We start from the raw sequence: 27,497 nt of genomic DNA, 5'->3' as shown, positions 1-27,497 counted from the left end.
ATCTACAGACTGACTTTATAATGTTATCATCAACCAAATCATGTTGTCCATGAATTGTATACTACGAGATTTATCATTCTGTATTATTATTTATTATAATTCAATATTTACATTTTTGTCATGCAATACGTCATTATTATCTATAATTAAATTTAGATTCTATTGAACTATACTATTATTTATTATCATTATACATTTTTTGACGTAATGTTTATGTGTTTGGAGCCCATGATCACGTGATTTTAACCTTTGTCTTCTTAGCTGCGCTTCATATAAAGTCCCAACATTCTTTTTGCCATTGTTGCAAATGCTTTGCATATAACAGGGATGGAGGTAGATGAATTTACCCATTCGTTACCTCATATAAAGTCCCACTAGCCCCGCCCCTTTTCTCTTTTGCCATATTTTTTATTCCAACAACCTAGAGAATAAAATGGTGGTCGTTGCAATACGGTCCGTCACACCGTATTTGTGCAGTGGACTTACAAGTACACTTTTTTGGGGAAAAATTATTTATTCAATAAAAAAAAAAAAAAAAAGACAACAGTAACGTTAGCCCAATTTTTTTTATATTGTGAAAAATAATGTTACGCCGAGTAAATTGATACCCAACATGTCACGCTTCAAAATTGCGTCCGCTCATGGAATGGCGACAAACATTTACCTTTTAAAATCTACATAGGCGAAGTTTAAAAAATTCTACAGGTTGCATGTTTTGAGTTACAAAGGAGCTCTAGGGCTAGAATTATTGCTCTCGCTCTACCGATCGCGGCGATACCTCACATGTGTGGTTTGAACACCACTTTCTTATGCGGGCACTACTCACGTATGCGTTAGCTTCTGCACGCAAGCTTGGCGGGACAGGGCGCATTTAAAAAAAAAATATGTTTTCTTATATTAACTTTATTTTTTCACTGTTCTTTCTTTTTTTTTAAATTGTCACTTTTATTCCTATTACAAGGAATGTAAAAATCCCTTGTAAAAGAAAAAAGCATGACAGGTCCTCTTAAATATGAGATCTGGGGTCAGAGAGACCTCAGATCTCACATTTACACTAAAATGCAATAAAAAAAAAAAAACAATTCTCATTTGAAAATAAATAAATAAAATGTCCCTCTAAGAGCTATGGGCAATGACTTGGAGACAGGTGGGGGGGGCCGCGCTATCTTCCCCTCACTCGTCTCCATGTCAGGCCAGGGACAGGTCCGGATTGCCGTTATGGACCTGGCTCCTAACTTTTTTTTAGCTGGCTCCTATATTCCAAGCAAATTTGTCAAGCCCTGGGCTAGGATTCTTCAATAAATACATTTACAAACTTCGATTCTGTTCAGATTCAGTGCATACAGAACGTATTCACAGCGCTTTACTTTTTCCACATTTTGCCTTATTCTAAAATGTATTAAATTCATTATTTTCCTAAAAAAAAACTCTACAAATACCCTATAATGACAACGTCTTAGAAATCTTTGTAAATGCATTTAAAAAAAATAAAATAAAAATCACATGTACATAAGTATTCATAGCCTTTGCTCGAATACTTTGTTGAAGCAACTCTGACAACAGTTAGAGCCTCAAGCCTTTTGAGTAAGATGCTACAAGTTCGGCACACCTCATTTTTGGGCAGTTTCTCCCATTCTTCTTTGCAGGACCCTTCAAGCGCCATCAGGTTAGATGGGGAGTGTCAGTGCACAGCCATTTTCAGATCTCTCCAGAGATGTTCAATCGGGTTCAAGTCTGGGCTCTGACTGGGCCACTCAAGGACATTCACAGAGTTGTCCTGTTATCTTAGCTATGTGCTTAGGGTCATTGTCCTGTTGGAAGAACCTTCGCCCCAGTCTGAGGTCCAGAGCAGGTTTTTATCAAGGATGTCCCTGTACATTACTGCATTTTCCCTTGATCCCGACTAGTCTAGTTTCTGTCGCTGAAAAACATCCCCAAAGCATGCTGCTGCCACCACTATGTTTCACTGTAGGGATAGTAACTAGCTAGGTGATAAGCGTTGCCTGGTTTCCTCCAGACATGATGAGCGAGGCGAGATGAGATGAGTCCGAGTGTCCCTCGGGTGCCTTTTGGTAAACTCCAGGCAGGCTGTCATATGTGCCTTTTACTGAGGAGTGGCTTTCATCTGGCCACTCTACCATACAGGCCTGCTTGGTGGAGTGCCACAGAGATGGTTGTTCTTCTGGAAGGTTCTCCCCTCTCCACAGAGAAACGCTGGAGCTCTGTCAGAGTGACCATCGGGTTTCTTAGTCATCTCCCTAAGGCCCTTCTCCCCCGATTGCTCAGTTTGGCAGGATGGCCCACTCTAGGAAGAGTCCTGGTGGTTCCAAACTTTCATTTACAGATGGAGGCCACTTTGCTCATTGGGACCTTCAATGCTTCAGAATTTTTTCTGTACCCTTCTCCAGACCTGTGCCTAGATACAACCCTGTCTCTGACAATTCCTTGAACTTCATTCCTTGGTTTGTGCTCTAACATGCACTGTTAACTGTGGCACCTTATATAGACAAGTGTGTGCCTTTCCAAATCATGTCTAACAAACAACATTTACCACAGGGGGACTTCAATCAAGTTGTAGAAACATCTCAAGGAAGATCAATTAAAACTGTTGCACCTGAGCTGAATTTTGAGTGTCATGGCAAAGGCTGTGAATACTTACCGTATATACTCGAGTATAAGCCGAGATTTTCAGCCTCTTTTTTGAGGCTGAAAGTGCCCCCCTCGGCTTATACTCGAGTCATCGCTGTCTGCCCGCTCGATCAGCGTGTCGAGCAGACAGACAGCGGCCATTCTATTCAAAAGCCGCGCCTCCGGCTCCGCCTGTGATAGGCGGAACACTGAATTTCCCAGCAGCCTGTGTTCCGCCTATCACGGACATCGTATCATCCTCGTACTACGGACGAGGATGATACGAAGGCAGTGATAGGCGGAACACAGGCTGCTGGGAAATTCAGTGTTCCGCCTATCACAGGCGAAGGAGGAGGCGCGGCTTTTGAATTTTACAATGGCCGCCGAAGAGGGCACGGGACGGAGGAAAGGCAAGGCAAGGCAAGGCAAGGCAAGGCAAGGCACGGCACGGGACGGGACGGGACGGGACGGGACGGGACGGGACGGGGGCAAGGCAAGGCACGGCACGGCACGGAACGGAGGCAAGGAGGCAAGGCACGGGACGGAGGCTCTAGACAAAGGTAGGCTGGACACACACACACACACACACACACACACACACACACACACATACACACAGGGATGGGTGGATGGATGGAGACACACACAGGGATGGGTGGATGGATGGAGACACACACACAGGGATGGATGGATGGATGGACACACACACACACAGGGATGGATGGACGGACACACAGGGATGGACGGACACACAGGGATGGACGGACACACAGGGATGGACGGACACACAGGGATGGACGGACACACAGGGATGGACGGACACACACACAGGGATGGATAGGCATGTCTCACCCTCGGCTTATACACGAGTCAATAAGTTTGCCAGTTTTTTTGGGGGTAAATTGGGGGCCTCGGCTTATATTCGGGTCGGCCTATACTCGAGTATATACGGTATGTGCATGTGATTTTTTTTCCTTTTTTATTCTTAATAAATTTGCAAAGATTGCAAACAAAAAACTTCTTCACACTGTCATTCTGGTGTATTATTTTGAGGAAATTTTTTTTATCCGATTTGGAATAAGGCTGTAACATAACAAAATGTGCAGCTCTGTGAATACTTTCCGGATGCACTGTAAATATCTGAAATGTAATATAGAAATTAAAAGCGGGGTTCCACCCTAAAGTGGAACCTCCGCTGATCGGATCCCTCCCCCCTTCCGGTGTCACAATTGGCACCTTTCAGGGGGAGGGGGGTGGAGATACCTGTCAAAGACAGGTATTTACACCCACTTCCGGGCATAGACTCCCGTGGGAGTCTACGCCATTTCCTGTCCTGCCGCGCTGTCTGCTGGGACACACACGGGTCCCAGTGACAGCGCGGAGAATTCCTATTGCGCTGCGCGACTCGCGCACGCGCAGTAGGGAACCGGGAAGTGAAGCCGATTCGCTTCACTTCCCGATTCCCTCACCTAGAATGGTGGCGGCAGCAGCCGAGGGCCGAGCGATCGATCGGCCTCGGCATCGCTGGACCCCGGGACAGGGGAGTGTCCATTTATTAAAAGTCAGCAGCTGTAGTATTTATAGCTGCTGGCTTTTAATATTTTTTTTTTTGGTGGAATCCCTCTTTAAGTTAAAAAAACACAGCAAGATTGTTGCGTTTAAGTGTACGGTAGAGCTGCACGATTCTGGCTAAAATGAGAATCATTTTTCTTTGCTTAGAAAATAGATCACGATTTTCGCAGCATAACAATCTTTCATATTAAGGCCCCTTTCACACAGACAAACCATTCAGGTCCACCTCTCAGTTTTTTAGGCAGACCTGAACAGACACTCTACAGAGGTGTATGGAGGGACGGATGTCAGCGGTGACATGTCCCACTGACATCCGACCCACTCCGATCCGAAAAAGTGCGGAGGAGGAAAAAATAAGAATTTTACGGTGAGTAAAAAAATCCTCTCTCTGTAATTCACCGACCGACACAGCTCTGTAACTACATGGGTTGTATAGCCTGCCATTAGGAGAAACTAGGCAAAAATTGTTACACAATACACAGAACTTTAATCCCGCCCCCGGGGGGGGGGGGGGGGCGTGCTATCAACCCTCCTCCTGCTGCTAGCAGCTTCAGTACGTCAACAAGCAGTATAACGTAGAAAAAAAAAAAAAGGAGGAGGGGTGGGTGCTGTGTCGGTCGGTGAATTACAGAGAAAAGGATTTTACTGTCAGTACAAAAATCCTATTTTCTCTTATATTCACCGTCCGACACAGCTCCTCTCTGTAACTACATGGGACGTCCCCAAGCAGTGCCAAACGAGGGGTGGGAAAAAAAACGCATTAAAAACTTCATCCACCATGGCAAGTGGGAACTAGTGAAACTAAACCCACAAAAAATAAAAAATAAATAAATAAATAAATAACAGCAGTGTGTGGAAACGCCACCACAAAACCGGGCATCCTCAACAGGAGTGATCCCCCAGAGTGCAATAACGAAACAGTACTGTGTTTTTATCGAAAAACCAGGGGAAAAGACTCAATAGCAACTACACGGCCGCCTGCAAATCTTTGCGGCCAAAACCAGCATCAGCCAATGCACCGACGTCTACCTTGTAAAACTTGGTAAACGTATGGACAGACGACCAAGTCGCCACCTTACACACCTGAGCGACAGACGCTTGGTGTCGGAAGGCCCAAGCCGTTCCGATTGCTCTTGTAGAGTGGGCCGTTACTGGAAAGGGAGGCACCTGCTCCTTCAAGGCTTAGGCTTGGGACCACAATCTGTCTGATCCACCTGGAAATGGTGGCAGAGGGGACCGCCATACCCTTCTTAGGACCAGCCACCGAAACAAACAGTGATGACTTCCGAAATGAAGCTGTGACAGATAAGTACACCTTCAGAGCCCTAACCACATCGAGAGCATGAAGGGCCATCTCTTTGGGGTGCCCGATGGTAATACAACGTCCTCATTGATATGAAATGCCAAGACCACTTTCGGTAGAAAGGACAGTTGCGGACGCAACACCACCTTATCCCTGTGGATGACCAGATAAGGCGACTTGCAGGACAAGGCCGCCAGTTCCGAAACCCTCCTGGACAATGTGATGGACACTAGAAAGACCACCTTCTGTGAAAGGGTCAACAGAGGAATCTCCCCAAAATTCTCAAACGGCGGCTTCTGAAGCGCCAACACCAGGTTCAAATCCCACGGATGCAACGGAGGGACTACATGGCGCACCCCCTCAACAAAAGTACTCAATAGTGAGTGAGACGCTAGGGGTCTAAAAAAAAAAAAAAAAAACAAAAAAAAAAAAAAGAAGGACAGCCATAGCTGAAATTTGCCCCTTGATGGTGCTCAAAGCCAACCTCTGGTCTATACCTTGCTGAAGAAACAGCAGGATCCTGGATATAGAGAAGGAGCGCGGATGCCACCCTTTCTCCTCACACATGGAGATATAGGCCTTCCAAGTACGATGTTATATCTTCCTGGAAAAAGATTTTGGCGCTCTCAGCATAGTCGGAATCACAGAGTCCAACAGACCCCGGTTCCTCAATACCTGGCTTTCAACAGCCAGGCCGTTAAAGCCAGCGATGGTAAAGCAGGGTGAGAGATTGGAACTTGAGATAGGAGGTCCTCTCGCAGCGGCAGCCGCCAGGCAGCGTCTGCCACCAGGCGCACCAGGTCTGCGTATCAGGCCCGCTGAGGCCAATCTGGGGCAATCAGGATTACCGGAATCCCCTCGGCTTCCACTCTGCGAAGCAGACGTGGCAACAGTTTCAGTGGAGGAAAGGCATAGATCAGCTGGTACTGATCCCATGAAGCCAGCAGCGCGTCTGACACGTCTGTCCACGGATCTCTTGTCCGGGACATGAATCTCGGGACCTTCCGATTGAGCCGGGAGGCCAATAGATCCACATCTGGTGTGCCCCATTTCAGGCACAGCAGCCTGAATACCTCCGGATTCAATGCCCATTCTCCTGGGTCCAGCATCTGTCGACTCAGGTAGTCCGCCTGCCAATTTTCTACCCCAGGATGTAAATGGCTGACAGGGCCGAAACGTGTCTCTCTGCCCACCGAAGTATGTGAACGACCTCCCGTGCAGCGGCGGAGCTTCTTGCTCCCCCGTTGGTGATTTATGTATGCCACAGCCGTGGCGTTGTCTGACTGTATCCTGTACGGACGCCCTTGAAGACACATCGACCACGTCTGGAGGCACAGCCTGATCGCTCTCAATTCAAGCAGATTGATCGGCAACTTGGATTCTTCCGTCGACCAGAGGCCCTGAGCAGACTGAATCCCCATCACTCCAGCCCAGCTGGCCAGACTGGCGTCCATAGTGACCAATGTCCATTTTAGAGGAAGGAACGATTTTCTGGCCGGAATCACCAGGTCCTCAACCTCCAGATCAGGGAGTCCCTGACTGGCTGGCTCACCTGGACCTGCCGATCCAGGGACAACGTTAAATTTGTCCCATTTCGTCAAGATCTCCTTCTGTAGGACTCTGGTGTGGAACTGGGCATAAGGTACTGCCTCGAAAGAGGCTACCATGAGCCCCAGCATTCGCATGCAAAAGCGGAGTGATGGCCACTTGCGGTTCATTAGTAGTTTGACCGCAGATCTGAGAGTCTGCAATTTGTCTGAGGGGAGAAAGACCCTTGCTTCCCTGGAATCCAATAGCAAACTCAGGTACTCCAGACGCTGAGTCGGCACAACCACCGACTTCTCTAGGTTCAACAGCCACCCAAATTCTTGCAGTCTGCATGGTGATCGCTACATCCTCCTAATTCTGAGACGGAAGACGCTCTCAGGAGGAGATCGTCTAGGTAACCCACGATCGCGATCCCGCATTGTCGCAGCAACGCCAATACTGAAGCCAGTACTTTGGTAAAGACTCAGAGGGCTGATGCCAGGCCAAAGGGAAGAGCCACAAACTGGTAATGGGCTTCCTCGACTGCCAAAAGCAGACATTTTTGATGCCGAAGGCATATGGGTACGTGCAGGTACGCATCCTGGATGTCCAAAGACGCCAGGGAGTGCCTTTTATGGAGTGTAGAGACTACTGAGCGAACGGATTCCATTCTGAACCTCTGCACTTTTACAAAGTGATTGAGGGCTTTTAAGTCCAAGATTGGACGTACCCCTTCATTCTTGGGAACCACAAACAGATTTGAGTAGAACCCCTGGAAGCGTTCCGAGTCCGGAACTGGTACAATGACCCCCTGATTCAGCAAGTCCCTTACTGTCCCTAGCAGGGCCTCCCGGCGAACCGGGGACGTGGGTATGCTGGAGGGGAAGAATCCGTTTGGCGGCCAAGAGAGAAACTATCTTGTAACCCGCGAAAAATCAGATCACAGACCCATTGGTCTGATAACCGGGAGCTCCAAAGGGCTGCAAACTCCCGAAGACGACCCCCCACCCGAAACACTGGTGGGGACAAACCTTCATGCGGTAACACTGTTGTTCGCAGGCTTGCGGCTCCAGGGATGCTTCTGACCGTCTGTGGACGTCCTGTTGGGCTGGGGTCGTTTTGCTGAAGCATCGGGCGGACGAAAAAGCCGCTCATGAGCGGAAAAGGAGGGCCCTTGCCTGCGGCGTGGCTCCTTAGCCTTCTTGCCCTGTGGGAGTAGTATACCCTTACCACCCGTGGCGTTTTTAATAATGTCATCCAACGAGGCTCCAAAGAGCCGTTCGCCAAGGAAGGGAAGATCCATCAGGGCTTTCTTGGATGCCTGGTCAGCAGACCAGCATTTCAGCCAAATAAGGCGCCTCAGCACCACAGCTGACACAGAGGCCCTGGATAGCAGAGGGACAGTATCCAGGGCCACGTCACAAACGTAATTAAGCGCATGCACTAGTTGGTCTGCTAGCTCCACGCAGACAGGGGAGGCATGCTGCTCTCCCAATTCGTGGTGCAAAAGTTTTGCCCAGTCAGTGTCTGCGACACCAGTGCGGATGTCAATACAGGTCGCACGGCTGACCCCACAACCGTAAACAAGGAACGAGCCACTGCTTCAGCCTCCCTGTACGTGGGATCCTTGAATGCAGGTGTCCCCTCAACCGGAATCGTGGTTACTTTATTTAACCTAGATACTGGGGGGTCCACGACTGGAGGAGCTGACCACTTTTTGAGAAGGCTTTCCTCAAAGGGGTAACGCACCGCCAAGATTTGGGGACCGAAAAGGTCCGTTGCAGGCGACCCCATTCCCTGTAGATTAATTTGTCAAAATAAGTCAAATACGGGAACACCTTAGGTGAACGTGCTGGCTTGTGGGACCCAAAAGGGACCAGTACATCAGCAGAGGAATCTGCTGGCTCCCGAATCTTCAGGGTATCACGCACAGCTGCGATAAGTGATCTAACAAGCGCCTTGACGCGCCCGGACCCGGAGGGGGAATCTTCCTTACTGTCAGAACGGTCCTGGTCAGCCACATCTGATAGGTCAGAGCAGGGCCCGAGTCTGCATCAGAGCTCTCCCCAGAGGATGGGGGGGGCAGGGGCCTCTTACATGCACCTTTCCTGCCACGTACCGTCTCTATCTTAGCAACATAGGAGTCAAGGAATGCCATCAGAGTGTCCATGCACACCACACTGACAGCAGGTGAACCTGTTGCTACAGCCTGGATTTCGGGGGAAGAAACACCAGTTTCTGAAGCCATGCTGACCCTATGCTGTTTACCACCTGCAAGGGGACTTAGGACAGTGAAGGTCCCACCCTCCTGCTGCCGCCGCGTGGGGGGGTACTTAGCGCTAGACTCACCACCCTGGGGCATTCTGTGAATGCCAATAGTGCCTGTAGTCCCTAGAAGATTCCCAGATGCAAAGAGGATAAAAAACTGTCAGCAGCAGCAGTTCTAACAGCGGTGCAATGATCTGCAGAACAACTTCAGCGTGCAGCACAGAGCCATCCAGTGTCACACACAGTGGATACAGGAAGTAACCAGAGAAAGCACGTGTCATGCTGTCCCAAGAGGCCAGCGGTGAAGAAAGCATTCAGGCTTTTACAAAATGGCCATCAATAGGAATCCTAAGGAAAATGGCTGCTGAAGCTCCCCAGGGGAATCTATAGCTTTCGCAAATCCAAGATGGCTGGCGGAACGGCACCATGCGGTGAAGAGAGCAAAAATAAAAACGAGCAGCCTGCTGACAGACAACCTCCACAAAAACTGCTTTTTTGGGACCCCCAGATCTGGACCAGGACTGAACAACAACCCCACAGGTGAGAAACAGCAAACACACACACAGCGCATGCAGACATCCCCCTCAGAGGGGGAAGGGAGGGGTGATAGGGACATGGGAGAGAATATAAGGAGGTGAGGTGGTCCCTGAACCGACCCCCCCAGGGAATGCACAGCTGCTCCCCCCACCGAAGCAGGGAGAGCCGTACTTACCAGTCCTGAAGAGCTGGGACACATTCCATCACAGACCTACACCTGCGCAATTACAGGGTAGCTGTTGGCCTCTGTAAACTGTGATCCAGACATCAGTAGCCTGGTCATATGTATACCCCAGAGCATTGAAGCTCGCCGACCACCTCTGGAGCATGAGGTATGTCATCGCCTGCCGAGCCGTAGCTGCGGCCTGCTCACGCTCGATGGCCGGACTGGGGAGACAACAAGGATATCATTAACCAGCCTGTCACCCAGCCAGCAGTTGATAAAAGATCTCAGGATCTCTCATCTTGCACAAAAAGCAGCAAACCTGCAGTAAAAATATGGACCGAGGGGCCCGCAGGGTTTCCTAGGTCATTCTCCTGGGGCTAGGCAAAATAAAAACTGAAACTGCTAGCAGCAGGAGGAGGGTTGATAGCACGCCCCCCCCCCCCGGGGCGGGATTAAAGTTCTGTGTATTGTGTAACAATTTTGCCTAGTTTCTCCTAATGGCAGGCTGTACAACCCATGTAGTTACGGAGAGGAGCTGTGTCGGTCGGCGAATATAAGAGAAACCTATTTTTCCATCCGTCTGCGCAGCAGGCGACAACAGACTATGTGGTCCGTCATCATCCGATCCACCATAGGGGAAAACAGCGCTCTGGACAGATCTGTCCGTGCACAGTGTGCAGAAACAGGACCTGTCATCTTCCTGCTCATCGGGGGATCGACGGAGCGATCCCCCACTGAGCAGAGCGGGCTCCGTATAGACAAGTCCATGTGAAGGAGCCCTAGAAAACAAAACAAAAAATAAATAAAATAGGATTTTTGTACTCACAGTAAAATCATTTTCTCTGAAGTTCATTGACGGACACAGCTCCTTTAAATCTTGACCGTAGGGTTATCACGCCACCTTCAGGAGAGGACTAGGCAAAACATGCAACACATGTAAAAACAGAACTGCATAGTTCCACCCAGGGGGCGGTCCCTCTGGCTATAACCCCTCAGCCTGCTTCCTGCAGCTCAGTACGTCAACAAGCAGTACAACGTAAAAAATAGGAGGGTTGTCCGTCAAACTTCAGAGACAAGACTTTTACGGTGAGTACAAAAATCACATTTTCTCTTTCGTTCAGTGATGGACGCAGCTCCTTTAAATCTTGATCGTAGGGACGTCCCCAAGCAGTGTCAAAACGAGGAGTGGAAACAGCAAAAAAACATAACGTCACCCACAGCCAGAGGCACGCCTCAAGGGAGGAGTTGCCATCTGAAACGACCGCATCAGAACTTGCGGCCAGGCAAACGCATGCATCAAACAGCAAAACTAGCATTCTTTAAAAAGAAAAGCGTATAAAAAGCAACTTTCACACAGCCGCCTGCAAAACTTTGCGGCCAAAGCAAGCATCCGAGGATGCGCTTACATCAACTTTGTAGAATTTCATTAAAGTGTGAACGGACGACAAAGTCGCTGCCTTACACACCTGGGAAACAAACACTTGATGTCGGAAAGCCCAGGAGTGGTCCCAATTGCCCTGGTGGAATGGGCCCTGACAGGGAAGAGGGGGCACCTGCCCCTTCAAGGCGTAAGCCTGGACCACGATCTGTCTGATCCACCGGGAAAGGGTCGTCGACGAGACCGCCAGACCTTTCTTCGAACCAGTCACCTTAACAAACAGACAGAGTCTGACTTCCGGAAAGGAGCTGTAGCCGATATACCCTTAGAGCCCGGACCAAGCCCAGGGAGTGTAGGGCAACTTCTTTTGGATGTGTCTGCTTAGGACAAAGGGATGGTAACAATGTCCTCACTGAGGTGAAAAGCCGAAACCACTTTTGGAAGAAAAAACTTGCAAGACAATGCCGCAAACTCAGAAACCCTCCTGGCAGATGTAATAGCCGCTAAAAAGACAACTTTCTGGGAAAGAGTCAGCAAGGGAATTTCCCTGGAGGTTCTCAAACGGCGGTTTCTGAAGTGCCGATAGCACCAGGTTCAGATCCCACAGAGGTAGAGGTGGTCGAACCGGAGGGACTACATGTCGAACCCCTTGCACAAAAAGGTGTTTACCGGTGAGTGAGATGCCAAGGGGCATTGGAAAAAGACAGCCAAGGCTGATACCTGTCCCTTGATGGTGCTTAAGGCAAGTTTCTGATCTGCTCCTCGCTGTAAAAACAGCAGGATCCGGGAAACTGAATAGGTGCGCGGATGCCACCCCATCGCCTCACACATGGGAGATATAGGCCTTCCAAGTACGATGGTAAATCTTCAGAGAAGACGATTTCCGTGCCCTCAGCATAGTGGAAATTACCGAATCCGACAGATATGGGTCCTTTAGCACCTGGCTTTCAACAGCCATGCCGTTAAAACTAGCAACGGTAAAGCAGGGTGGAGAATTGGACCTTGCGATAGCAGGTCTTCTCGCATCGACAATCGCCAAGGAGCATCCGCCACCAGGCGTACTAGGGACGCAGGGGCCAATCTGGGGCGATCAGTATCACTGGAATCCCCTCGGCCTCCACTCTGCAAAGCAGACGTGGTAACAGTTTGAGCAGAGGGAAGGCATAAATGGGAGCAGGTACTGCTCCCATGGAGTCACCAACGCTTCTGACGTGTTTGCCCAGGAGTCTCTTGTCCATGACACAAACCTCTGCACATTTCGATTGAGCTGAGAGGCCAAGATATCCACATCTGGTGTGCCCCACCGCAGGCAAAGAAGCCTGAACACCTCCAGGTGCAATGATCATTCTCCTGGGTCCAGCATGTGGCGACTTAGGTAGTCCACCTGACAGTTTTCTACGCCCGGTATGTATATGGCCGAAACATGTCGCTCTGCCCACCAGAGGATGCGAGTGAACTCTCGTGCTGGGGCCGAGCTCCTCATTCCTCCTTGACGATTGACATATGCCATCGCGTGGCTTTGTCTGATTGGATCCTGATTGGATGCCCTTGTAGCCTCATTGACCATGTGGAGAGACACAGCCTGATCGCCCGAAGTTCGAGCACATTGATCGGTAACTGGGATTCCCCCCGTGACCAGAGGCCCTGGGTCGACTGTACTGCCAGCACTCCACCCCAGCCGGTCAGGCCGGCGTCCGTTGTGATCACCATCCAATGAAGAGGAAGGAACGATCTCCCAGACCGAAGGGCCGGAGACCTCAGCCACCAGAGAAGAAAGTCCCTGACTAACTGGCTCACCCGAATCTGACGATCCAGTGATAACGGAGATTTGTCCCATTTGGACAGTATCTCCCTCTGCAAGACTCGGGTGTGAAATTGGGCATACGATACCGCCTCGAGGGAGGCTACCATGAGACCCAGAACTCGCATGTAGAAAACACGGAGGCGACCACCTGTGGTTCAACAACTTCACGGTGTATCGGAGAGTCTGCAGTTTGTCTGAAGGGAGAAACACACTCTCGCTTCCACCGTGCCCAGCAGTCAGCCCAGGTACTCCAGACGCTGAGTCGGCACCAACACCAACTTCTTTAGGTTCAGCACCCAATCAAACTCCTGTAGAGTTTGCATGGTGATCGCCACATCCTCCCTTAATTCTGTGGTGGAAGCTTCTCTCAGAAGGAGGTTGTCTAGGTAACCCACATTGCCTCAACAGTGCCAGAATTGGAGCGAACACCTTGGTAAATACTCGGGGTGCTGACGCCAGGCCAAAAGGGAGAGCTACGAATTGGTAGTGCTCTTCCCCAGGAACCTCTGATGCCTGAGGCATATGGGTATATGCAAGTACGCGTCCTGGATATCCAGAGACGTCAGGAAGTCCCCCTGATGGAGTGCAGCGACCCCTGAGCGAAATGAGATTCCATCCTGAACTTTTGCACTTTCACAAAGCAGTTGAGGGCTTAAGTCCAGGATTGGACGTGCCCCTTACTTTTTAGGGACTAAAAACAGATTGGAGTAGAATCCCTGAAACCTTTCCAGCTTTGGAACAGGCACCATCATGCTGCGTGGGAGCAGGTCCTTTACACCCCCAACAGGGCATCCCGGCGAGCCATGAGTAAAAGGTATTAGGGCTGAAACAACTAATCGATTAATCGACAATCGATTATGAAATTAATCAATTACTATTTTCATAATCGATTAATCGGCCAGTAACATAATGGGTTAAAAAAAAAAAACACTAAAATTAGCCCTTTATAATACAAAAAGAGCAAATAATCGCTACTGTAAATATTACTTTCACTGTTCTACAGTAAAAAAAATGAACCCCTACAGTAGTGATTATCTGCTTTTTCTACTATAAAGGGCTAATTTTAGTTTTTTTAACCCCCTTTGTTACTAAACGTCTTAGATCTTGTTCACATCTATGTGTTTTTTTGGTGCTTTTTGCAGAAATACACTACAGTTCATTTACATGGGTTCCTATGGGACACGTTCACATCTGAAAGGGTCAGGGACTTTTAAAGAGGAAGTAAACCCTGCAAGCAATTTCTTTGGAGCGTTAAAGTGCCTCAAATACATCCCTCTCCATTGAAATAAATAGAACCCGCCTCAAAAGCGCAGTGTTTTACTGGCAGCTTAGAAGTTCATCAGTGTGGCATTAACCGCTTGAGATCCACGCTATAGTCGAATGACTGCTACAGCGTGGACCTGCTTTGCCGGGACGTCGTCCCGTGCACGAGCGGCCTGCGTGCCCCGAGGGCGTGGCGCGCTCTGTGATCAGCGAGTCTATGAGACTCGCCTGATCACAGATCGGAGCAAGGGGTGGGTCCCGACCCCTTACCACGTGATTGGCTGACAGCTAATGACAGCTGATCATGTGATCACAACAGAGCCGGTAATCGGCTATTTTTCCTCCTCGCGCTGACAGCGCAAGGAGAAAAAAAAAAAGCCGATCACCGGCGGCCGTGAGAGGGACTTCAGTCCCGATCACAGCGAGCTGGGGCAACTCATCAGTGCCCACCTGCCCCCTGCCAGTGCCACCTAATTATAGGAAAAGTGCCACCCATCAGTGCCCACAGTCTGCCTCAACAGTGCTGCACCTCATATGCCCATCAGAGCCCACCTATCAGTGTCCATTAGTGCCACCCATCTTTGCCATCTTATCTGTACCCATCTATGCCCACCAGTGCCGCCTCATCAGCGCATTTCAATGAAGGAGACAAATGACTAGGTGACTAGTTTGCAAAATTTTATAACAAACTATTAAACATGATTTTTTATTTTGCTGTTTGTTTAGCAAAAAATAAAACTCCTAGCTGTAACTAAATACCACCAAAAGAAAGCTCTATTTGTGGGAAAAAAATGATAAAAATTTCATTTGGGTACAGTGTTGTATGGCCGCGCAATTGTCATTCAAAGTGCATCAGCGCTGAAAGCTGAAAATTGGTCTGGGGGGGGGGGTTTAAGTGCCCAGTAAGCAAGTGGTTAAAGGAGGTTGTAAACCCTGTAAAAAATAAATAAATAAATAAATAAAATAAAAAACCCACCTTGTAAGAAACAGGCACAATGAGCTAGTATATACATCACATGCGAGCGGGACCCACCGGTCACGGACGGTGGTCCTAAAGAAAAGGCACGGGTGGCCGTTTCTTCAGCGCACATGTTCTGATAATGTGGTATATATGGTAAATATCTCCTAAACGGTGTAAGTTTAGGAGATAGTTACAGTACCTACAGGTAAGCCTCAAAGGCTTACTTGTAGGTACAACTGAAGATTAGGGCTGAAACAACTAATCGATTAATCGACAATAGTAATCGATTAATTTAATAATCGATTAATCGGCCAGTAACAAAATGGGGTTAAAGTTAATGAGTCTGATGATATTTACCAGATTGACCATTTAACCACTTGCCGACCAGCGCACGACGATGTACGTCGACAGAATGGCACGCGCAGGCAAATGGGCGCACATGTACATCCCTTTAAATTTGCCGCCCTGCCATCGGGAGCGCGCCGCCGGCGGCGGCGCCGGCGCTCCCGCGGCATCCCCGCGATCGTCTCACGGAGCGGCCAAATGAAGAAATGCCGTTGTAAAAAGCATTTCTTCATTCTGCCTAGCAACTAGTGACGCTGATCTCTGCTCCATGTGATTGGAGCAGAGATCAGTGTTCACTAAATGAAAGCCCAACCCCCCCACAGTTAGTAACACACTCCTAGGAACACTTAACCCCTACACTGCCACCCACTGGTTAACCCCTTCACTGCCAATGTCATTTACACAGGAATCACTGCATTTATATAGCAGTGATTACTGTATAAATGACAATGGTCCTAAAAATGTGTCAAAAATGTCCGATGGGTCCCCCACAATGTCGCAGTCACAATAAAAAAAAAAAAAAAAATAATCGCTGATCGCCGCCATTACTAGAATTATTAATAAAAATGCTATAAAACTATCCCTATTTTGTAAACGCTATAACTTTTGCGCAAACCAATCAATAATCGATTATTGCGATTTTTTTTACCAAAAATATGTAGAAGAATACGTATCGGCCTAAACTGAGGGAAAAAAATGTTTTTTTATATATTTTTGGGGGATATATATTATAACAAAAAGTAAAAAATAATGCGTTTTTTTTTAAATTGTCGCTCTATTTTTGTTTATAGCGCAAAAAATAAAAACCGCAGGGGTGATCAAATACCAGCAAAAGAAAGCTCTATTTGTGGGAAAAAAAGGACGTCAATTTTGTTTGGGAGCCACGTCGCACGACCGTGCAATTGTCAGTTAAAGCGACGCAGTGCCGAATCGCAAAAAGTGGTCTGGTCTTTGACCAGCAAATTGGTCCGGTCTGAAAGTGGTTAATAGTATATCTCTCCTCTAATAGTATATACAGCGTATATCTCTCCTCTAATGGTATATACAGTATATCTCTCCTCTAATAGCATATGCAGTATATATCCCCTCTAATAGTATATCTCTCCTCTAATAGTATATACAGTATATCTCTTCTAATAGTATGTACAGTATATATCCCCTCTTATATACAGTATATCTCTTCTGTCTGTTATTCTCAGAGTGGATTCGATATTTTGCTCCTTAACCATATAGTTGGTTATTTATATTTACCACTGCATATAGAGATATTTAAGAATAAATTGCCTTTTTTTTTTAAACTTTACATATTAACTAAATTATACACCACACCTTTTTTTACGGTTAACCGATTAATCGAAACAATAATCGGCCAACTAATCGATTATGAAAATAATCGTTATTGCATCCCTACTGAAGATGTTATTTCCACTTTAACCACTTGCCGACCTGCATATATACTGCGACTTGGCTGCGCAAACTCGCCCGGTGGAATCGATATTTGCTGGCCACCCGCGATTGCTGTGAAGAGAGGTAGAATGGGCATCTGACAATGGATCTGACAGAGGAGGGGAGAAAGACCAGCTGTTCCTAAAGATCAGGAACAGTGATCTCTCTACTCCCAGTCAGTTCTTCCCCTCCACATTTAGAAAGCACCTGCCTAGGGAACACTTAACTCCTTGATCACCCCCTAGTGTTAACCCCTTCCCTGTGCCATTTATACAGTGATCAGTGCTGTAAAAATGCACAGATTGCTGCATTGGTGTCAATGGTCACCAAAAAAGTGTCACTTAAGCCCCTTTCACACTGGTACGACACCAGTCATACAACTGTGGATCGGACTTTGCCCTGCGACTTGACGTCAGGCATGCATCCGACTTCAACGAATAAGTATCTGACTTTGATCCCTGACAATCTGGCATCTTTAGGGGCAACTCCATGCAGAATGTAGAAAACAAAAACTGTATGGGTTTCCCCCACCCCCAAGAGCAAACCAGGCCTTTCAGTCTAGTATGGATTTTAAGGGGAACGGCGAAAAAAAAAGCGTGGAGGTCCACCCCCCCAAATCAATACCAGACTGTTATCAGAGCACACAGCCTGGCAGGTCAGGAAAGGGGGTGGGAACGAGCGAGCACTCCCTACGCCCCCTTCTGAACCATGCCCTCAACATGGGGGGGGGGTGGGTGCTTTGGACAGGAGGGACCTGCCCAACCGCCATGTTGATGAGGACAAGTGCCTCTCCCCAACAACCAACGGCCAGGGTTTGGGGCAGCATAGTGGTTAGCACTCTTACCTAGCTGGTTCAAATCCCAACCATGACACTACCTGCCTGGAGTTGCATGTTCTCCCTGTGCCTGCGTGGGTTTCCTCCGTGTACTCTGGTTTCCTCCCACACTCTAAAGACATGCTGGTAGGGTAATTGGCTTCTGTCCAAAATTGGCCCTAGTATATGAACAGGGACCTTGGATTGTGGGCTCCTTGAGGGTAGGGACTGATGTGAGTGTGCAATGTAATGGGATAGGGACAATTGTAGACACTCACTCAGGTTGCACTGGTGTCTTTATTCAACCTTACTACTAACTATGTAACATGTGTCTGCAGATGGGATCTTATCAGAATCTAGAAGCCCCCTTTGACAAGGGGGCCCCCAGATCCCATCCTATGTAAATGAGCATGGGGTACATTGTACCCCTGCCCATTCACAAAAACATTTATAAAAACAAACAGTACACAGATTTTTAAAGTAATTTATTAGGCAGCTCTGGGGTCTCTTCTGACTTCCTCTCCGGCTCTTTTCCCTCTTCTGGCGCCGTCTTCTGCCTCTGCTGGTTCTTCTCACTCTGTTCTTCAGATGTTGACTTGACACTCTCTGCAGCTCTAATGCTGGGTGTGCAGTGTGCCACTACTTCTATTGGAATGGGGTGGGGTCACTGGAGGCCTGCCCCTTACAACGTCATCCACCCATTATGCCCTGGGTGGTGATGTCATAAGGGGCAGGCCTCCGGACAACACCCGGTAACCCTGCCCCACCGCACATCCAGCATTAGAGCAGGAGAGAGCATTGTGTCAACAGCAGAAGAAAAATAGAGGGAAAAGACCCAGCAGAGGAAGAAGAACTGGAGAGGGCTAAAAGACATCAGTGGAGAGCAGAGAAGACCCATAGAGGGGAGAAGAACTGGTAGAGACAGCGGACAGAGGGAAAGAGGGCTAAAAGACCCAGAGTGGGGAGAAGAACCAGCAGAAGCCATCAGCGGAGGAGGCAGAAGAGCCAGAGAGGGGAGAAGTCGGAAGAGACCTTGGAGCTGCCTAATAAATTACTTTAAAAATCTGTGTATTGTGTTTTATTTTTGAGGCCCTTGTCCTCATCAACATGGGGACAAGGTGCTTTGGGGCGGGGGGCACAGGACCCCCCTGCCCCCAAACCCCCCCCCCCCCCCCCCCATGTTGAGGGCATCCAGCCTGGTATGGTTCAGGAGGGGGTAGAGCTGCACGATTCTGGCTAAAACGAGAATCATAATTTTTTTGCATATATTTTTTCCCGGAAAAATTGTTTGAAAGACCACTGGGCAAATACAGCGAGACATAAAATATTGCAGCAATTAACATTTTATTCTCTAGGGTCTCTGATAAAATGTATATAATGTTTGGGGGTTCCAAGTAATTTTCTAGTAAAAAATATTGATTTTAACTTAAGAAGCAAGTGTCAAAAAGATTTAGACTTTAAGTGGTTAAACTTCCTGCATTTATAGGCTCCATGCACACTGAAGCTGATAAACTGCAGTTTATTGGAGTTTGGGCGTTTTTTGTAAAAGCCCATAAACTCCACTCTATGTTAGCCTATGTGTCCATGCACACATGGACGTTTTTCAGCTTTAATGAGCAGTGGAGTTTATGGGCTTTTTTCTGAACGCCAGAAATTCGCGTTCAAAGTGCCGTTTTTCAGCGCCAAAAAACGACAAACGCTCATAAACGCTCATAAACGCTCGTTCATTAGTGTTCGGCATACTATTTTTCAATGCATTGTGGGATTTTTGGAGTGTCCTCTGTGTATTTTTATAAAAAACGCCCATTAACGCTAACGCTGTAAAACGCTCATAAACGCTCATAAACGCTAGTATAAAACGCTGTTAAAAGCAGGTTTTTCAACCAGCGTTTTCTGCCAGCAATCTGGCGTCCAGAAATAGCTTTTTTGAGCTTCAGTGTGCATGGAGCCTTAGGTTGTTAAAAACTTGGCAAACTGCCTTGATTTTTCTCTTACACACAGAAGTTTATCCCTTTGATCTAAGAAGGAAGAGTTAGTTACAATGTTTCATGTTAAAAACTTGGCAGACTGCCCAGATGTTTTCTTTTGACAGCTGAGTGAGCAGATACATTTCTCCACTTGTTATATGAAAGAAAGAATCAGCAAACTCTGCAATAGGAGATTGTCAGTGGGGTTGAATCAAGATCTGACCTGCCAGTCTGTGTGCACGAAGGTTCTGGTACCCACGCAGTTTTTTTGGTTTGGGGGCTCCCCTTAAAATTCATACCAGACTGAAGGGCCTGGTATCCTCTTGGAAGGGAACCCCATTTTTGTATTTTTTATTTTTATTTTGCATGGAGTTCCCCTTCAAGATCATCAGAGCACAAGTCGCATACCAAAGTCGGATGCGTTAAAATGGCGATTCGACTTTAGAGATATTCAATGGCCTGAAGTAGGATCGAAGTCAGACCAAAGTAGTGCAGGGACTACTTTGAAGTCGTACTAATGAATGTCATTGGAAATCACGGTGAAGGACTTGTCATACGACTTTGCAGTCCCATGTCGGAGGACAAGTCATAGGTGTGAAAGGGGCCTTAGGTAGAGGTCAACCGATATATCTGCCGATATTTGTCATTTTTTAATTAATCAGCAACGGCCGATTCTGCTGATAAAAAGGCAGATTATATATTCGTCACGACTTACAAAAGGCTTCTGTAATAGAAGTCAATGTAAGTTGCCTGAAGTTTATCAGTGAATTGACTTTCCTCCTCTCTGGGCAGTCTGCCAAGAAAAGATCAAAGAGATACAATGTTTCTTCTTCAATGGACTGAACTGTCCCTGTAGAGTTCTCAGTTTAACCATTTAACCACTTAATGACCGCCGCATGCCATTGTACGTCATCATAATGGCATGTACAGGCACAAGCACGTACATGTACGTGCTTGCCTTCCAGCGGGTGGGGGGGTCCGATCGGAACCCCTCCCGCTGGATGCGGCGGTCCGTTTCACTTCAGGAACGATCCGGGATGAGGGGATGGCCGTTGGTTTCTGGCCATCCCCTCTCGATCACTCCTGGCGAATGAGAAGCTTCCTCCCACTGTGTATTGTATACACAGGCAGGGAGGAAGTGATGTCATTCTCCTCGGGGCGGTCTTTTTGACCGGCCTACGAGGAGAAGACTAAAAGTAAGTGCACCAAACACTACACTGACACTAACTAACATACAGGCACACAAACCCGACCCCCCCCCCTGCCCCCCCCCCAGTCACAGTGTCACTGATTGCAGTGATCATTTATTTACTGATTACTGCATTCAGTGTCAGTTGTAAAAGTAAAAAGTGTCAGGGCAGTTAGTGTTAGGTCCAGGGTAGCCCCCCTACCACCACCAAAGATTTAACCCCCTGATTGCCCTTAGAGTTAACCCTTTCTCCCCCTTTTGCCAGTGTCACTAAGCGATCATTTTTCTGATCGCTGCATTAGTGTCACTAGTGTCGCTAGGTAGCTAGTTATTTTTTTAGGTTCACCGCCAGGTTTTTATAGCGCTAGGTACCCCCCATATACTACCCAATAATGGTTTTAACCCCCTGATTTCCCCTAGTTAACCCTTTCACCAACGATCACCGTATAAGTGTCACTGTTGACGCTGGTTAGCCAGTTAGTTATTTAGGTTCCCCGTCAGGTTTTTATATAGCGCCAGGGACCCCCATATACTACCCAATAAAAATTTGAACCCCGATTGCCCCTAGTTAACCCTTTCACCAGTGATCACAGTATAAGTATTACGGGTGACTCTGGTTACTTCGTTTGCTTTTTATAGCATCAGGGCACCCACCATTTATTACCCAATAAAGGTTTAACCCCCTGATCACCCGGCGGGTGATATCAATTAGGTTTTAGGGTCAGGGTCTGAGTCGCCCCATGCAGCGCTAGGTTAGTGCCAGCACCGCTAACACCCATGCGCAAAGCATACACCTCCCGTAGTGGTATAGAATCTGAACAGATCAATATCGGATCTGATCAGATCTATACTAGCGTCCCCAGCAGTTTAGGGTTCCAAAAAAACGCATTGTTAGCAGGATCAGCCCAGATACCTGCTAGCAGCTGCGTTTTGCCCCTCCGCCCAGCCCACCCAAGTGCAGCATCGATCGATCGCTGTCACTTACAAAACACTAAACACATAACTGCAGCATTCGCAGAGTCAGGCCTGATCCCTGCGATCGCCAAGTTCTTTTTGGTAGCGTTTCATATTTAAATCCGGAAGGCAGTGCTTGGTTTTCGGGGTCCCGTATGTGGCTAGGCTCCCAAAAAGTCCCCCACATGTGGTATCCCCGTACTCGGGAGAAGCAGCAGAATTTATTTTGGGGCGTAATTTGACTTATGCCCATAGCATGTGTGAGCAATATATCATTTAGTGACAACTTTGTGCAAAAATTTTTTTTAATATTCCTGCAACTTGTGGCAAAATATAAAATATTTCATGGACTCAACATGCCTCTCAGTAAATAGCTTGGCGTGTCTACTTTCCAAAATGGGGTCATTTGGGGGGTTGTGTGTTATTTTGGCATTTTATGGCCTTCGAAACTGTGATAGGTAGCGAGGAGTGAAATCAAAAATTTGCACCCTTAGAAACCCTGAAGGCAGTGATTGGTTTTCGGGGTGCCGTACGTGGCTAGACTCCCAAAAAGCCCCACATATGTGGTATCCCCGTACTCAGGAGAAGCAGCAGAATATATTTTGGGGTGCAATTCCACATATAACTATGGCATGTGTGAGCAATATATCATTTAGTGACAACTTTTTGTAAACTTTTTTTTTTTTGTGTCATTATGCAATCACTTGGGACAAAAAAAATAAAAATATTCAGTGGGCTCAACATGCCCCTCAGCAATTTCCTTGGGGTGTCTACTTTCCAAAATGGGGTCATTTGGGGGGGGGGGGTTTGTACTGCCCTGCCATTTTAGCACCTCAAAAAATGAGATAGGCAGTCATAAATTAAAAGCTGTGTAAATTCCAGAAAATGTACTCTAGTTTGTAGACGCTATAACTTTTGTGCAAACCAATAAATATACGCTTATTGACATTTTTTTTTACTAAAGACATGTGGCTGAATAAATTTTGCCCTAAATGTATGACTAAAATTGAGTTTATTCGATTTTTCTTATAACAAAAAGTAGAAAATATATTTTTTTTATCAAAATTTTCGGTCTTTTCCATTTATATTGCAAAAAATAAAAATCGCAGAGGCAATCAAATACCATCAAAAGAAAGCTCTATTTGTGGGAAGAAAAGGACGCAAATTTCGTTTGGGTACAACATTGCATGACCGCGCAATTACCAGTTAAATCAGTGCAGTGCGAAATTGTAAAAAGACCTCTGGTCCTTAGGCTGAAAATTGGTTCGGGGCTAAAGTGGTTAAAGGCTAAATCTTTTCTGACACTTGTTGCTTACAAGTAAAAATCCTGTATTTTCTGCTAGAAAATCACTTAGAACCCCAAAAAACATATTTTTTTTTTAGCAGAGACCCGAGGGAATAAAATAGCAGTTGTTGCAATATTTTATGTGACGCGGTATTTGCGCAGAGGTCTCTCAAATGCAATTTTTTGGGAAAAAATACACCGATTAAAAAAAAAAAAAAAAAAAAACAGTAAAGTTAGCCATTTTTTTTCCATCCAAAAGTTTTGAGTACCTGTTTGTGTGTATTTAATATATAGGTTTTTTTTTTTTCTAAATTATACATACAAGTGAACTGGTTGGAGGTTTGTTTTGTTTAAATGTAAGAAATTTTCTGTATCACTTATTAATGAAGGCTGCTTTCACACTGGAGCGGGGAGGCGTTGACGGTAAAACGCTGCTAGTTTTAACGGTGCTTTACCGTCATTTTAGTGGCGCTATTCAGCTGCTAGCAGGGCACTTATAACCTAGCTAGTGGCCGAGGAAGGTGTTAAATGCGCTTGTGAAGCGATGCTGCCAAATCGCATTGCATGCGCTTCGGCAGCGGTGCCCATTCATTTCAATGGGCAGGAGTGGTTGACACCACTTCAAAGATGCTGCTTGCAGGATTTTTTTTTATTTTTATTTTTTTAACATCCTGCCAGCACATTGCCTCAGTGTGAAAGCACTCAGGCTTTCGCACTGAGACTGCAGGGGAGCCATTTTGAAGGCAATTTACAGGCACTATTTTTAGCCCAAAAGCACCTGAAAAACACCCCAGGGTGAAAGGTGTCTAACTTAGATTTTATGAGATGAAATCGGCATATATCGGCCATCGCGATTTCTAAATATCGGCATGGGCCAGAGAAAAACCCATATCGGTCGACCTCTAGCCTTAGGGTCAGATTCGTCTGCCGCAATGTTGCAGTCCTGCTAAAAATAGCTGATCCCTGCCATTACTAGTAAATAAAGTCCCTAAATCTTTCCCCTATTTTGTAGATGCTATAACTTTTGCGTAAACCAAGCAATATACACTTATTGTGATAGCTTTATCAAATATATGTAGAATACATTAGGGATGCACCGAAATTTCTGCCACAAATGGCCCTTTTATACTGGGGCCGAAAATGGGGCGGGCCTGCTGGGCTTGGCCTCGCCCATCACAGGGGTGTCATTCTGGAGCGCCCGTCTTAACTCTCTCCTCTTCCCCTCCCTCCTCACCCATGCTGCAGGCGGCCCATGGGGTCTTGGTGTAAAGTCCCCCTCTCCCCAGCTGTGGCTGCATATGGCTCCTCAGCCGATGTGTAAATCGGCTGTGCAGGAGCTCACGCACGCTGTTTATTATGAAAGTGAAAGCAAGGAAGAGATGTCTAGCAGTGTGTGCTGTGCTCTCTGCCTCCCTCTACAGTGCAGTACCCAGCATGGAGATTAAGTTACAGAGCTGCAGCTGCCAATTTTGAAAAAGACTGTCATATATATATCTATATTTGTGTGCATGTTTATATGTGTGTGCTATATATGTGTGTAGGGGTGCAACGGAACGTCACTGATCCGTGATCCGAACGGTCACCCCGCTCGGACCGGCACACGCCGCGATCTGCGGTGTCGGCCTAGCTCCAAAGCGGCAGCCATCTTTCTACACCCAGGCCGTTTACACTGATCGCTCCGTCAAACGTGACGGAGCGATCACTTGTAAACAAACCAGCGTCATGTAATGACGCTGGTTCCTCCCTCCCCTCTCTGTACTGATCTGTACAGTGGAGGGGAGGGGCTGCATCTGTAGTGCCCACAACACTGCTCTGTGACAGCCATCCCTCGCGATACCCAGCCCATACTCTGCCAATATTACAGTGGGGGAGATGACAAGGATATTGCAGTGGGGACTATATGGTGGTGGAATTTTATATATGTCTGTGTGTGTGCTTTTATACGTGTACGTTTATATGCACTGGCAGGCTACAGGACAGGCACTGGTAGGCTGCTGGGCACATATGATGGGCACTCGTGAGGCTGCATTGATCTCCTGTAGCCTGTCCCCAGTCTGTGACTATCTCCTGTATAAAAATATTTTTTTAAAACAGTCAATTTCGGTATTGGTGCTGTTTCGGTATCAGTTTTCGGGATCAAGGAAGATTTATTTTCAGAATCGGTTTCGGCACCAAAAATCCCATTTGGTGCATCCCTAGAATACATATTGGTCTAAACCGATGATTTTTTTTGTTTTTAAATATATATTTTTGTTTTTTTGGATATGTATTATAGCAGAAAGTTAAAGCGGAGGTCCACCCTAAAGTGGACCTTCCGCTCATTGGAATCCTCCCCCTCTCTGGTGCCACAATTAACACCTTTCAGGGGGGAGGGGGGGTGCAGGTACCTGTACAGTACAGGTATCTGCACCCACTTCCGACGTAGATTCTGCAGAAGGTACGCCCCTTTCCGCAGAATCTACGCCCCTTTCCGAAAGTCCCCCACTGCCTGCTGGGAAACACACGATCCCAGAGACAGCGGGGGACCATCCTTATTGCGCAGCGCAACTCGCGCAGTAGGGAACCGGGAAATTAAGCCGAAAGGCTCCACTTCCTGATTCCCATACCCAAGATGGCGGCGGCAGCGCCCGAGAGATCGGCTTTGGGTGCCGACATCGCGGGTGCGCTGGGCGGGTAAGTGTCACTATTTTAAAAGTCTGCAGCTGCAGTATATATAGTAAAAAAATAAAAATAATAAAAAAAACACACGGCGGACTCCCGCTTTAAAAAAAAAAAAAAAAAAAAAAAAAATTATAATATATATATATATATATATATATATATCCTATAGGTGCTTGAAATATCTCCTTAACCGCCACGGTTTAGGAGATATTTACTAAAAAGCCAAGTGCTGATGACTACAAGGCATGATCCGATGTTACTGGCGCATGCTAGAAAGGACACATTGTGGCGTTTCGAATAGGGGTCATGCCGTGACTGGCGGCACTGTGCGGGAACAATGTCACACAACTCCGGCTGGTCACAGAGCCGGAGTTTGCAGCCCGGAAGGAAGAAGGGTGAAGATGAACGCTCGCTGCTAATGGGGACAGCAGCGACATCGCAAGCTTCGGTTTCAGGTAAGCAACACATAATGGAACATTATGCTTTACGTTTGCAGGGAAATAAAGAGGAAGTAAAACCCAACAGGGTTTACCTCCTCTTTAAAGGGGGGTAAATCCTTCTGGGGCTAAGGTGGTTACTTTGCAAGGATTTCCCCTAACTTCCTGTTTGGCTATGTGACAGGAAGTGAAATCTCCGCAAAGGGTTAGAGATGGCAAATACACACACACAATGTTTGCTTTTCCCATCTGCCGCATCTTCCCATGCCCCACCTGGGAGACAAAGAGATGGCTAAACACATACCAGCCACACTCACACTATTACCCCGGACACCACACAAAACCTCTGAGCCCAGCTCTACACGTCAGAAGGGAAAAAAAAGACATGGAGCCCTCTGCTGCTGCGTGCCAGCCCTCCATTTTACATACAGGACACCATCATCCGGCTCCTGCCATTTGCCGGCTCTTATATCGATCCTTTCCGCTTCCCATTACCAGTGCTATGCTAGAACAATACCTGCGGTATCCATCGTTACTGAAGTCGTAGTAATTATCGGTAGCCATGTTGGGAGCCTTAGCAAACGGGAGCCAGTGCAGAAGGCGCGGCTTCTGAAGAGCACGTGATCTCAAAAGACCACGTGATGGGGCTAGTCCTCCGCCGCTTGTGTAGGTAGGTCCAGCCCGCCCCGAGAAGGCGTGAGGAAATGGTAATACGAAAAGAATGGCTTGGGGGATAATTGGAAGTGACAGTAATGTGTGTTCATGTCAGCGCCTGAGGAACCTCTTGGGTCGTATATTTAGGCCAGGGCACACACGGGCCTGGGCTGTTTGGCTTAGGTCACCTTTACTAAAATCCGGCCTGGGCACATAAGGGATGAATAGCTGCCAACTATCCCTGATTTGGAACACTCTCCTCCTCATTTCTCCCTCATTTTGGTCTGATCTACGCGCGGTCATGCGTCGTTGTACCCAGACAAAATTTATGTCTTTTT

General features: G+C 47.2%; 1 protein-coding gene across 1 annotated transcript in view; it reads right to left on the bottom strand.

The window, feature by feature from the left end:
- The window catches only part of ZFR2 (zinc finger RNA binding protein 2), a 379,518-nt gene extending 352,354 nt beyond the window's left edge, over window positions 1-27,164 (bottom strand). Inside the window, exon 1 of the mRNA XM_077475662.1 lies at window positions 27,023-27,164. Coding sequence (XP_077331788.1) covers window positions 27,023-27,069 — 47 coding nt within the window. The 5' untranslated portion in view covers window positions 27,070-27,164. The remainder of the gene's footprint in view (window positions 1-27,022) is intronic.
- Between the last annotated feature and the right edge of the window lie 333 nt (window positions 27,165-27,497).

Source organism: Lithobates pipiens, unplaced genomic scaffold (assembly GCF_037356315.1).
Source record: "Lithobates pipiens isolate NorthernLeopardFrog02 unplaced genomic scaffold, aLitPip1_a1.2 Scaffold_13, whole genome shotgun sequence".
Taxonomy (NCBI): domain Eukaryota; kingdom Metazoa; phylum Chordata; class Amphibia; order Anura; family Ranidae; genus Lithobates; species Lithobates pipiens.
This window is presented reverse-complemented; position numbering and strand designations above follow the sequence as displayed.